This window comes from Trachinotus anak, unplaced genomic scaffold (assembly GCF_046630095.1).
Source record: "Trachinotus anak isolate AG129_WGS33_773 ecotype Australia unplaced genomic scaffold, CSIRO_AGI_Tana_v1 ptg000009l, whole genome shotgun sequence".
Classification (NCBI taxonomy): Eukaryota; Metazoa; Chordata; class Actinopteri; order Carangiformes; family Carangidae; genus Trachinotus; species Trachinotus anak.
Genome location: NW_027273860.1, coordinates 12,471,809 through 12,484,161, shown reverse-complemented (window position 1 = coordinate 12,484,161; position 12,353 = coordinate 12,471,809). Strand labels below are relative to the sequence as shown.

The following is a 12,353-nucleotide window of genomic DNA, read 5'->3' as shown; positions in this document are numbered from 1 at the left end:
TCACTCTTAACAAAGTACCCGACACAAGCCTGAACACATCTTCCATTCAGATCCCCTTGTTTAAATATCAATTTAACAAAGCCAACCAACCGAACAGGTAGATAATTGAACCTTGACTGTCTGACTGGTTGCTTAATCCAAAGGGCGCTCCCAGCAGCATCACAGTTTCTAATACCCTGTGATCTGCTGACCTCTGCAGTGAGTGATAGACTGCAGAGACACAACAAGGAAACAGCTTGGGACCATGAGTTTCTGTGACCCTCTCTGGCCTCAGGATAAAATTCAAGCAGTACTTTTATAGTCTTTCAAATATAGGAACATTTACATAAAATGCAATTTAAAAAAAAATCCTTTAATAAACAAAGATTCACCTTTTTAATCTTGCTTTTTTGTAGTTTTTATTTATTCTTACTGCATTTATCTGTTTTTCATTTTAATTCTGTTTGCTGATGTTTACTTTATTCTAAACGGGTTAAATCTATGTACTGTGTACACAATGATGTGAAGCACTTGTATTGTCTGCACTATTGCATTGTTCATATGAAAGGTGCTACACAATATTATTATTATTAGTGTATTATTATTATTATTATTATTAGTAGTAGTAGTAGTAGTAGTAGTAGTAGTAGTAGTAGTAGTTTATTATTAAATGTCACCATATGACATCAAACAAATGAGAAAAAAATTATGAGTTAGTTTTAAAACTGAATGTTTACTTCTGATCTGTAGAACAAAAGTGTTATTAGAGCACCCCATAAGAAAAGAAGACAGCTTTGATAAACGCTCAGCATAATAAAAAAGCATATATTCTCACTTTCCTCTGGTATTAAGTTGTCCAGACTGATTTGTGCACGTAGTTTTGGTTTAATGTGCCCAGATTCATAGATATCCTTCTTGAGATTGGAGGTAAATGGAATTTCATTTGTGGTGCATGAAAGCATTTATAAAATTTAACAGCAGTGTATCTTTCCAGAAGCCGTCCACTGACCTTCTCTGAATAATCTACAGACCTCACTGGTAACAGTTTCTATTGAAACTTTTTTCCACTGAAGAAATAGTCCCTAGGAAAACATGCTTGCCTGTGTCCTGTGGATTCTTCAGAGGAACTAGGACACCAATTCTGTCTTTCTATTGATTTTCTTTTTTGAATGTCACTTTTTAATGCTGTGAGTACCTCACATATCCGAAAATCTGCATGATTAGACTCCACTAGGTGTGGGCAAAATGAAAATGTGTTTTTTCATAATTTCACTAAACCAACAGTTGAGCCTTGTACAGTGTGTAAGAAGCAGACATCTCTGCTGGGTCTGTCAGATTCAAGAACCTCTGCTGTAGGTTCTAATTACTGTGAACAAGTCTTGTGTTGTATATTATAATTCTTCATCAACCTGCATATCACTGGTGGCCTCTGCCCAGGACTGCAGAAGGAATTTAGCTTCAAGCTATATTTGGTGCATTAAATGTATTGTTCATCATCTTTGTTAAATCAACAATAAAAGAAAATAATAATAAATAAATGTAAAACAAAGGGGGAAAAAAGCCATATACACTCTGGCAATAATGATGCAGTGGCACTTTCTCAGTCACTTAAAAACTAAACTTTCTCCATCTTAGTATCAGGATGCATCCCAGCCCAGCTTAGGGGGGATTTGTTCAGGCACAATCAGCCTGATGTGAACAGCCTTGTGCTGGATAGTATCCTATTCCTTTGTTTTCCCATTCTTCTCATGCATGACTCACTAATCCAGGCAAAACCTATTAACTAGCACTCCAGCAGACAGGAAGAGATAGATTGACAGTTTGTATTTAAATCAGTGTGTTTGGCACTGAGCACTTCACTATGAGAAGTCATGTAAATTAGGATCTAAACATTGTGCATGATGGGTGAGGGGTTTGCCTGTACATGTTTACATTTCCAGCTAACTAAGAGAAAAACATCATGTATTTTTTTTAAGGAGAGAATGGTCTGTAAGCGACTGGGGGACTGTTGCATTTGTTATTTGGGTGGGTGAGGTTTCTCACTGACTTCCCAGTGAAACCACTAGAGGGGGACAAACTATATGACTGCGCGACCAGAGCAGAATTTCACTCATGCAATTGATCGCAGGTGAAGGAGGTTTGCTGCTCACCATGTTGGGAAAGCCATCTGACCTGCAAAACAAGCTCCAACACCCTGTGCATCACTGCAAAAGTTCAAAAGCTGCAAATTGAAGTGGTAAGTTTTTCCACACAGGGGGAAATATCAATGAAAACGACGCCAGGGCTTCAGTGCAGGACGACTGAAACCAAACAGTCCCTTTTACCATCACCTGATATTGCCCCAGCTAACTGGAAATTTACGGCTTGATTATTGAAGAGGTCAAAATGCTATTCGGTGTCATCAAAGGAAATCGCACAGTATCGCTTAAAATTGAAGGTGAAACCATTTTTGCGCGCAGGCCCGCGCCACGCACAGCACGCAAATGTAGGTTAAATGCCGCGTCCAGTGCTTAGTTGTGGATGAAGCAACATCTCAATAGCTGCACAGTTTGAACTGTGATATTTTAGAGGAGCCGTGCAGAGTGTGAGTTTTTGTGTCTTTCTGGTGACTAATCTTGGTTCATTCACTTGATGTTGGGCAGCTGCGTTTGATTATCTCATCAGCTCATCAGATGCAATATATCCACTAGTAGAAAAAGAAGGGAGGATAAATACACTTTTTCAAATTAACTCTTAAAGGCCAATGTCAGATTTTGCCGTGTATCACGCTGTAGAAAGGTGCTGGAGGTTGTGGTGTCTCTGATTGAGTAGTTCTTGTTGGAGAGGCAGTTTCTAACAGTTGGGGGGGGGGGGGGGGGAAACATGATTGCTACTGTTTAAGGTGTGAATGTCCTACCCAACTACAACACTTTGCAGCTTGTAAGCGCTAGAAAACCCACAAATGGTGTTGAATAGCCCCTGTATTTTGTCACATGCTAAGCAGCCTTCTTTGGGAAGGAGCAGTCTCCAGCTCACCAGCGGGGTTCCTTCTAATCCAACTTGTTTTCACTGTCTTGCTGGGAAGCAAGGGTTCGCACATTAGCACTGCGTTAACATGAACAAAAGACATACATTCCCGAAACTTAGTCTTTCAATGGTGAATGCCATCCTGCAAAGTCCAGGGGAGACCCCACTGTGCGGACAACACCCCCAGAATGTTGTGCGCTCTCACAGCTCTACAATAACGCCTCTTTATTATTTATTCTGCTTCTGCTGACTAATGCCAAATTATAAACTATCTTCCAAATAAATTTTTTTTTGGGGGGGTGAGGTGGGTAACACATGCATGGCTTGCTCTCTGGAATAAAGTTAATCTACCTTAATAATACTCGGACACTTTGAATTTGTCACAATTTAAAAGAAATCTAAAAGATTCTGATAATTTATTTGATGTCGCCCATTTACCGCAGTGATTCATCAATTATAGGACTTGACAACTTCTTATCTCTCTTTGTTTGTATATTAGCCGTTCCTTATGTATATTGCTCGGCAAAAAATTGTTGATTGCATGTGAGCTTCAATCGAAATTACTTCTCTCTCTTGTAGCCCATCCCATCCCCCATGAGTTTTACTTTTCGCCTCTGCACCCAAGTGTCACTTTCGAGAAGAAAGTCTTTAGTATTATTAAATACTAATTTGATAGTGGAGTTTTTATGGAGATATTGAAAGTTTCATTATTCTCTGGAATGGCTCAAAAATAAGCTTTATTTGTTTGAAAGTTATTGCCATCCCCGACACTTTGCATTAGGCTTTCGTGCGTAAATCTTCTAAGCACTGTTTCCAAAGCAAACCCGGAATCTACGTTGAAAGTGGCATGTTGATATTATCTTAAGGGTTATTTACAGGTTTACTGTCTTCCTCTCTCTCCCCTCCTGTACACTGACCCTGCCCAGTCCCCCCACCCCCGGGGCGATCAGTCATTCAGCTCTCAGATAACGCGTCATTCTCTCCTCGATTACGCAGCGGGATTTACATGAAACTGTTAATTGTTTGCTCTTCAAATAGAGTCAGCTTGGAGCCAGCAGTCTGCCAGAAGTTAAGGACCGGCTCTTTGACCTCCCTCCCCCTCTCCGCTCTCCTGTCCGAACGTGAGGGCAGATCTTCCCCCTGGGTGATCAGCATGACAAAGCACTGGCCGGAGCAGAGCCTCTTGGCACCACCCGCTCTGTCCCACATTGGAGAACTCCACGACCATCAACTTGACTTCCACAGAAATGCACAGCAGAGTTTCCCTGCCAGCGGTGTGACGCGGAACTCTCCAGCCCGACACTGGTCTCACCATCCGGCTCAGATGGTTCCCCAGCAGCCGCCGCGCTCGGAGAAGCCCACAGCGCGCCCCGAATATCTCACCAGCGCCACTTCATCCACTTCATTCATGGATAAACCCGCACCACCGGGCTCATCATACCCGACTGCGCAAGATGCGAGCGGCAAACAGGAAACTATTACCCGGGACTCATGGAACACCGAAAGGAATAAGAGCAGGACCAGCGATGGGAAGAAAAAGAACTACCAGCGGTATCCAAAACCACCGTATTCATATCTTGCTATGATCGCTATGGTCATCCAAAGGTCCCCAGAGAAGAAACTGACATTGTCTGAGGTAATTACGAGAACACATCGTTCATGTGTGTTCGTGCGCGCTGCTATGATGGGTACACGGCGCATGATGTGTTTATACACGATGATGCTCATGATGTTTACTTTATTTCCACAGTATTCTGTTGAGGGGAAATCACTCGATTACAAAATACATAGTGTTTGCTCATCAGAATTTTTTTGTTCTTTTTAATGGTATTAACAGTCCACGGACAGATGGCTATTTCACAGTTTACAAAGTGACACAAACCAGTCACCTCTTGGTGACACTTGAGTGACCACCATCCCTACCATTCTTGGTTTGCTTTGATAAGGCTGGACTGCAGTGAAACCAGACACTGGTCTGTAACAGGAAAGTGATAAGATACAATACATGGTCAAATGTAAAAAAAAATGTTTCTGCTGGCCTAATAGACTCTGTGTATTTCTTCCTCTAAATGAAGTGCTTATGCAGCTAATATCATTTAAGTGTAAAGATCCACATTGCTTTATTTTTTTAATTAATAAACAGTAGTCCACTGAAGGTTACAGCACATTTAGTCAGCCTCCATTTCTACAGTCATGTCTGATTTTACTCAGGTACAGTAACTTAAACTTTTAAGCCCCAGTAGAGTAATGTCACCAGTCATCAAATCAGTGTGCGTTTAGGCAAGACTGTGCCTTAATTCGGTCTGAATACTGGTATATACTAAAACACACTAAAGAGAATCATCATCTTCTGTGCTGATTTTGGACCACACATGCTGATATTTTTTGTTTTATTTCTAGATCCTCAAGGAGATCAGTACTCTCTTCCCATTTTTCAAAGGAAACTACAAGGGCTGGCGGGATTCAGTGCGACACAACCTCTCCTCTTATGACTGCTTTGTTAAGGTTTGTATGTCGAAAATGTATAAATTACCTTAAACCTGTGTCAGATCATTTGGGAGATTTTGGGGGAGGTTTACAGTATTGCTGGTGTAGATGAAAGATAAGAAATGGTGTTATTGTGATGGTTAGTCGTGCAGCTCAGTCAGTACTGCCTGGGCTGGTTTGTCAAACATTCATCTGATTGTCAATCCTCCCTCGACCTGTAGGTGCTGAAGGACCCAGGTAAGCCTCAGGGCAAAGGTAATTTCTGGGCAGTGGAGCTGAGCCGTGTTCCTCTGGAGCTCCTTAAGAGGCAGAACACAGCTGTGTCGCGCCAGGATGAGACAATCTTTGCCCAGGATCTGGCCCCCTACATTTTACAGGGACACAAGCCAGAATCTGAGCCGACCCCTGACCCTGTGACCTCCCTCCCTCCCATGCGCTCGGGAAATCCCTCCCCACCACAGGAGGACTTGTTCCGGCCCAAGTTGGACTCGTCCTTCGCCATCGACTCCCTGCTACACAGCCTGCGACCAACTAGTGCCTCTGCGGATATAGAAGTGACTACCAGGGACTGCTGGGGTGAGGTGACGCACCCTCGGCCCTCTCCTCCTCCACGACCACGCTACGCATCCTCTGCCCGTAGTGCGTCCGCCAGCTCTGCCAGCCCGGCCTCCACCTCTTCCTCCTCCTCTGATGAAGAATGGAAAGGTTTGTCGCTGTCTGGGAAGCGTGTTCCTCCAGATGGTGAAGCGGGGTCAGATGGTTATGAGGACTACAGGCCACCGCTGCACAAATCAGCCAGACGGGAGACTGTCACACCTCCATGGGAGCTCCCTACATCCTACGCCAAATATGCTCCCCCCAATGCTGTTGCCCCACCCAGCATGCGGTTCAACGGAGGGCCTCTAATGCCGCTGCATGGTGGGCTTCCCCTTTATGGCTATGGTAGCTCTCCTGTAGCACCCGGTCACTTCTTAGGTCATGCTTATTGGCCCATACTCCCCAGCGGGCGAGTTTCAGTACAAGCCCCTCCCCTCATCATGGACCTGGACAATATGTTGCAGTCTGTGCCTCCAAATAAGAGTGTGTTTGATGTCCTAGTACCAGCCAATCAAAACTCTCATTCACATCATCAACCACCTAGTCAGTACGCCCTGCAGAATGGGCCCTCCCTAAACAGGTATCCTCAGTACTGACTCTGAATTACTGCCAGTCAAGCTGAGCTTACACTGTCACTCAAACATGCACAGATGCAAAACCACTATGATGCAGGGGGTGAGGTTCATCTTTGCCTCCAGTTCAAGCAAATGATAGATTTCATGTTTTTAGCAAGATGAAAAGCCAGTGTTTTAATTTTTTTGTTTGTTTTTTGTATTTTCAAAGAAATACCTTCATGTCATGCATCCGTCTGTGGATCATTTGGAGCAACACTACCTCAAACGACTATACAACAGAACAAGTATCTACCTCAGTCTTTCAGTTAAATAGAGTGTGCATTACTACAAGCTCTTTGCACTGTCAATGTTATTTGCACTCTTTTTTTTTTTTTTTTTTCTATTGGCATGAATTTGCTTTCTTACATGAATTGCTTTGAATGTTGTCTACCTATTGTGACTGCTGAATGTATTGTTGGATTTTATCTTGAATTTTACAGTCATGTGAACGATGATGGACTGGACTCTAGATGGTACATATAGTAAATTTGAGTTTCACATTATCGAATGCAGTATTTTAAAAAAAAAACAAAAAAAAACAGTTTATCCTGTCAACATTTTAAACAGATTATAGATAGGTAAAAAGTGGCATAATGTCATTGAAAACATCCAACATTTTTCCTTTGTCAGGGTGTGTCCACACACTAGTGTTATTTTGTTCAGATGTTTAAATATACAGGACAACTTGTTTACTGTAATTATGTTTTTCTCGTCTTAAATTTCAGTGAGTGTTGACTGTTTGCATTGGTCCTGTGCAGCTACAACATCATATTAATCTTAGAGACAGTGGTACTGCAATATTACCAGCTTTTTCATGTTGGTATTTACTGATGTTTTCTGTTGTTGTGTTTGAGAATTTGACAGGTTTAGCATAGAAGCTGGGTCCATTTTAGATTCTAGTCAATCTGTAAAAATGCTGCATGTTCTCATGACACTTGAGACAATCTACTACCGCACAATTACCAGCATCTCCCTCGAACTGGGACTAGTTTCTTGTGGACTTTGCACTACCGGTTATTTGCACTATTTCAATGAAATCATGATCATCTTCCAAAGGAGATTGCCTATAAATGTCTGCCTACCTTGACTGGTGAATGTTTTGTTAGTTTCATGCCATTGTCCTGTGGTCTTTTTAAAGCTTTGTACAGTGCTGAGCTGAAGTGAAAGGTCAGCTCAGAGGTTAAAGTATCAAAAGAATGGAGTTTAACGGGGTATGTAATAAAATGCTGTTTATTTTAACTGTGCTGCTCAGTGTTATGTATAGCAATAAGTACACATCAATACCACACTGTAAAACTACTCTTAAAAAAATGAAATTTTAAGTATCCAAAGTAAAGTAAAAGATTCTTTTACTGTAGCATCTGATCAAAGTAGAGTTAATTGTGCCTATTATATATTTTGTTGGGTATTTTCTAACAATATGTAATGTTTTGTGAGATGATTTTATGTTTTTTGGGTGAAGTCCTAATTTGTAAAGTAACTAGTCAAATAAATGTAGAAGGAAAAAGTACAATATTTCCCTCTGAAATGCAGGGACCTAATACTAACATGAAATGGGAATACTCAAGCAATGTACAAGAAATTTTACTTAAATCAAAGTATAGATACTTCTGGTTAAAGTACTGGAGTACTTGCTTTTAAAAATACTTAAATATTCAAAAGTATTTTTTTATGTCAACACATTGTTGTATTGTTCCACAGTTCATTTACAGAACCTAATGACTGTGAAACAACCTACTGAACGCACTGACTCGCTGTAGAACCTGTTGAGTAGTAAGCTTGCAGAATATGCTCCAAACACAACTGAACCAACCATTGTTGTATTTTGTATTTTTTTTAATTTAGTTTAGCCAGAAAAACTGACCAACAACTTCCTACCTCACTGTATCCTCAGTTTTTTTTTGTATTTTACTCATCAGCTCAATATTTCCCCCAGAACTTCCCCATTTCCCTGTCCTGCGTGAACCATTGGATGCTCTGCTGGTCATGTACTTGGACTAATGACATGCAGTCCAACAAAGTATTATTTGGTTGCATTTTTACTTCCAGATTGGCTGAGGTGGGTGGTGTTACTTTGTTTCACTTTGTTTAAGTGAGGACACACTGTCCCATAACAAGAACATAGATTCTCAAGCTGATCATCAGTCAGAGGATAAAGTGGAAAGACAGACAGATTGTTCCAGGAAGCAGCAGCAGGGTGTGAGTCTCAAATCCTTCCAGCATTATAGTTTGTTTTGCCACAGGAATTGTGATCACCATCTTTGATCCATGGTATCTTTGGTCTTTGGTCCGTGGTATCTGTGTTGGAGTCTCTCTCTCTCTCTCTCTCTCTCCCTGACAGAGACAGCTGATTTACATCAACAGTCCAGCGACCATCAGCCTCCTGCTGCTTCCACTGCTGTGGCCACTCTCCCTTTATCAGCTGCCTACACATGCCTGCACTCCATCACCATCCTTTCTTCTCTGCTCCCTGATCATTTCTGAGCCAGTGATGGGAGGAAGGGACACGACGTCTCCACCCCCCAAACACACACATACACACAAACAATCTGGGTTGTATCTCAAAACTCTCTCATGAATTTATATGTATGACTTCTTGTCCCGCTCAGCTTTGCTGGTTTGTGTGTGTTTAAACTGTAAAAAGCCAGTGTGTAGTGTGTGTGCTTTTTTTTTTCAAACACTTGGAGGCGGCAGAGTGTTATTTGAACTACTTGAACAGCAGGAACAGGCTCCTTTTATAAACTTCATGGGGAAATATATTTGACTGAGCCAAATAAATGTTCATGAACAATTTGACCAAACAACCTCTTAACTAAGAGCTAAGTTGATGACACAGTGCCTTTACATAACTAGAAACTGTCTCAGCCTGCTGTTTCTGCACAAGCTGAAACTAAACTGTGTTGCTGTCTTAAGTATTTTATGAAAAGGTAATTGAAGTAGCATTAAGAGTTGGAAAAATGGGAAAGAGATGAATGTAAACTGTAGCGTAAGCAGTGAAAGAAGTTTAAATGGATGTCACATTGTGTGAGTGAGTTGAAATAGTGAGTCTAATGAAGCTATCATAGGTCCATGATGGAAGTATTCAACAGCATAATTTGTAGAATAGTGTCTAACTGTATCGTACGGCATTTTATTTCTGACGTGGCACTGTATTTTATTACTCATTAGACTATAATCTTTCAATTTAGTTGTAGGCAGTGATGTCTAATTAGGGTATAACTATGTGTACTGTCTAATTATTTCTAGTTTTGTCTAATTTGCCATTAAGTATGTCTTGTTACATCTTATTAGTGTACAATAACATAAAACATAAAAAAAAAATGATATCATTGGTGTGGTAACACAAAGAGAAGAGGGAGAGCTCCTTTGTCAAAATCTGTGAACAGATACAGAGCTGAAAACTGTAAAACCTGGTGCTTGAAATTCGTAGTGTCACACTGAGGTAACAAGTACAAGTCTGACCCCATTTTTTACACCGGTAAATGATTGGACAATGACAGTCCAATCACAAAGCAGAGACCAATCAGAGGGCAGGTGGTTCCTTTAACTTAAACCTTACCTTAAAAATGGGAGGTAGGAAAACCGCTGGGGTCTGATGATTTATTTTAAAATGTCTTGATCAAATGCAGTATTGATCAAATTAAAACATTTTTAATTTATTTAAAAAACGTTCAACATGTTTAATATTTTAGAAAAATAAATATCCTGATCTTTTCTGGGGACACATATGCCACCGGATATCAAAAATGACCAACTCATCATCTGTGATAAATAATTAATTTCGATACATTTGTATTTTAATTTTCATCTTGAATGCAGATGCTTTTTATTCATTTTAAATCATCTTCTACTTTGGATGCTGTTCCCAGCAAACAGGTAACCTTATTGCAACGTTCCCTAAAGGTTACACCTTACCTTCAAAAAACTTTCTAGCGAAATCTACAAACATAACCTCCCAGAAATGTTCCCCAAAATAACGCTGTATATCATGTCAAAAAATGATATTTATATTTTGTTTTAGGAGCCTGTCAGATTTTTTTAAAAACATCACCGCAGCAGCGGCGGGGGACACCACTGGTATGGCCCTGTAGTTTGCGCCTCACAGGCGGCTGCGGTGGTGAGTCATTGCGGCCCTTGAGCTGGGGGCTATCTGGGGGTAAAATGATGTTTAAAGCATCTATCGATAACTCTTAAAGTTGTTCTATCACTATGGCAATTCATAAACAGCGTTTGCTTATATATTGTCTGACAATCACTTATGTTCTCTGTGTTAGAGATGCTGCAAATGAGCAGATTTTTTACCTTAAAAATATATATTTTTTAAATTAATTATTTTTTACTCATTCATTCATTCATTCGTTTGATTATTTCTTTGTGTGATAAAATCTAATTATAGTAATTATGATCCCATGTCTTGTCAATAATATAAGAAGGTGGGGAATGTGTCAGTGAATATTTTGAGGGTGGATAAAATAAAAAATAAAAAAAACAGTTTAATATTTGCTCTATTAATAGTAATTTGAATAGGCCAACATGATGGACAAGATGAATTAAGGATATATTTATTAATGCTGTTTGGTAGCTGATGGACTCAAAGTCACTGGCCGCATAGTTATTAATAATTTCTTCTACCTATGAAGAGGTCCAGCTATTAAAAAAAAGCTATCTACAGACTAGATGGGATATTTGGTGTGGGGGATTATCCTGTAATTTTTCCTGGCAAGACCAAAGTGTTGTGGCTCTCATTAGCAAGCCAAACGCTGTCATTTTGAGTGGTTAGACCAGTTCTGCTTCATTTCATTTTACCGTCGAGGTGGACCTGGAAAAAGGCACCGCTGGGATTCGAACCCAGGATCTCCTGTTTACTAGACAGGCGCTTTAACCAACTAAGCCACGGCGCCGCTGATGGCGGGAACTGGTAGGACAGTAGCAATCCGTACCTCGGCACATGTTGTGGGAAATTAAATTGTTTGATTAAGGATAATCTTTGCCATGTAGCAGAAGCTTGGGCTAACACATTAAAACAGAAAGCAGCTAATACACTCAAATACAAGACAAGACAATACACATGTCCGAGGGAATATAATCGGCTACTTAAGTTAAAATTAGTAATAAACTGGGTTAAGAGAGGATGATAAAAAAATAAATAAATAAATAAAGTAACACCTAGCAACAATAATTTATTTGTCAAGGAGAAAGAAACACATAACATGTAGTTTTAATACACAATATACATATTTTTCCAAATTGAGGGCTGTCATCTTATTGCTGTTTCCTCGTAGCAAAATACCCCAACCAAGATGGGCCCCACTAAATCGACCTTATGGTTCATTTTTACTTCACTAATGGTTCAAGTCAAATATTATATATGGAAACGTTGTTGGTTCAGGTAAAACCCTGCAGATGTCGCTGTTCAACATGAATGGATATTTGTTACCCAGGATATACTCAATCTAGGAATATCGCCGAGAAAAAGCGAAGAAATGAAGAGCGTTTTCTCCGTATTAAATGTAAATAAAAGTTTTAACAGTGCTTAGAAACAAGCATCTGGTGTTTTCATATTCAAAGACTGACAGAAGGCATTGGTTGCCATTCAGTATCCAAGTGACGGTTGCTGTGGAAGTTTACCTGCCGTAAAACTTGAACCGATGTGGTAAAGCGAAATTGTTA

The 12,353-nt window shown here is 40.3% G+C and overlaps 1 protein-coding gene and 1 non-coding gene across 3 annotated transcripts; one reads left to right on the top strand and one right to left on the bottom strand.

Moving 5' to 3' along the window:
• Positions 1 to 2,075: 2,075 nt before the first annotated feature.
• foxh1 (forkhead box H1) lies at positions 2,076 to 6,798 on the top strand. 2 transcript variants are annotated; one of them, XM_071485402.1, is made up of 4 exons: positions 2,076 to 2,215; positions 4,024 to 4,621; positions 5,386 to 5,490; positions 5,694 to 6,798. In XM_071485402.1, the coding sequence occupies exons 2-4, from the start codon at positions 4,139 to 4,141 to the stop codon at positions 6,663 to 6,665; spliced, it is 1,560 nt and encodes a 519-aa protein (XP_071341503.1). In that variant the 5' UTR covers positions 2,076 to 2,215; positions 4,024 to 4,138; the 3' UTR covers positions 6,666 to 6,798. The 2 variants fall into 2 exon arrangements, with proteins under 2 accessions (XP_071341503.1, XP_071341504.1); XM_071485403.1 differs by lacking the exon at positions 2,076 to 2,215 and adding an exon at positions 2,429 to 2,563.
• A 4,712-nt stretch (positions 6,799 to 11,510) lies between these two features.
• On the bottom strand, positions 11,511 to 11,584 carry trnat-agu (transfer RNA threonine (anticodon AGU)). The gene has a single exon. It is a non-coding gene; the product is annotated as a tRNA-Thr (tRNA).
• Positions 11,585 to 12,353: the final 769 nt, after the last annotated feature.

What these genes read in the sequence shown, in the direction of transcription:
- foxh1 (XM_071485402.1), top strand. Translation starts at nt 4,139, where the DNA reads ATGACAAAGCACTGGCCGGAGCAGAGCCTCTTGGCACCACCCGCTCTG. An exon ending in AGAAACTGACATTGTCTGAG is followed by an intron (nt 4,622 to 5,385) that starts GTAATTACGAGA and finishes TTTTATTTCTAG; the next exon opens with ATCCTCAAGGAGATCAGTAC. An exon ending in CTTATGACTGCTTTGTTAAG is followed by an intron (nt 5,491 to 5,693) that starts GTTTGTATGTCG and finishes CTCGACCTGTAG; the next exon opens with GTGCTGAAGGACCCAGGTAA.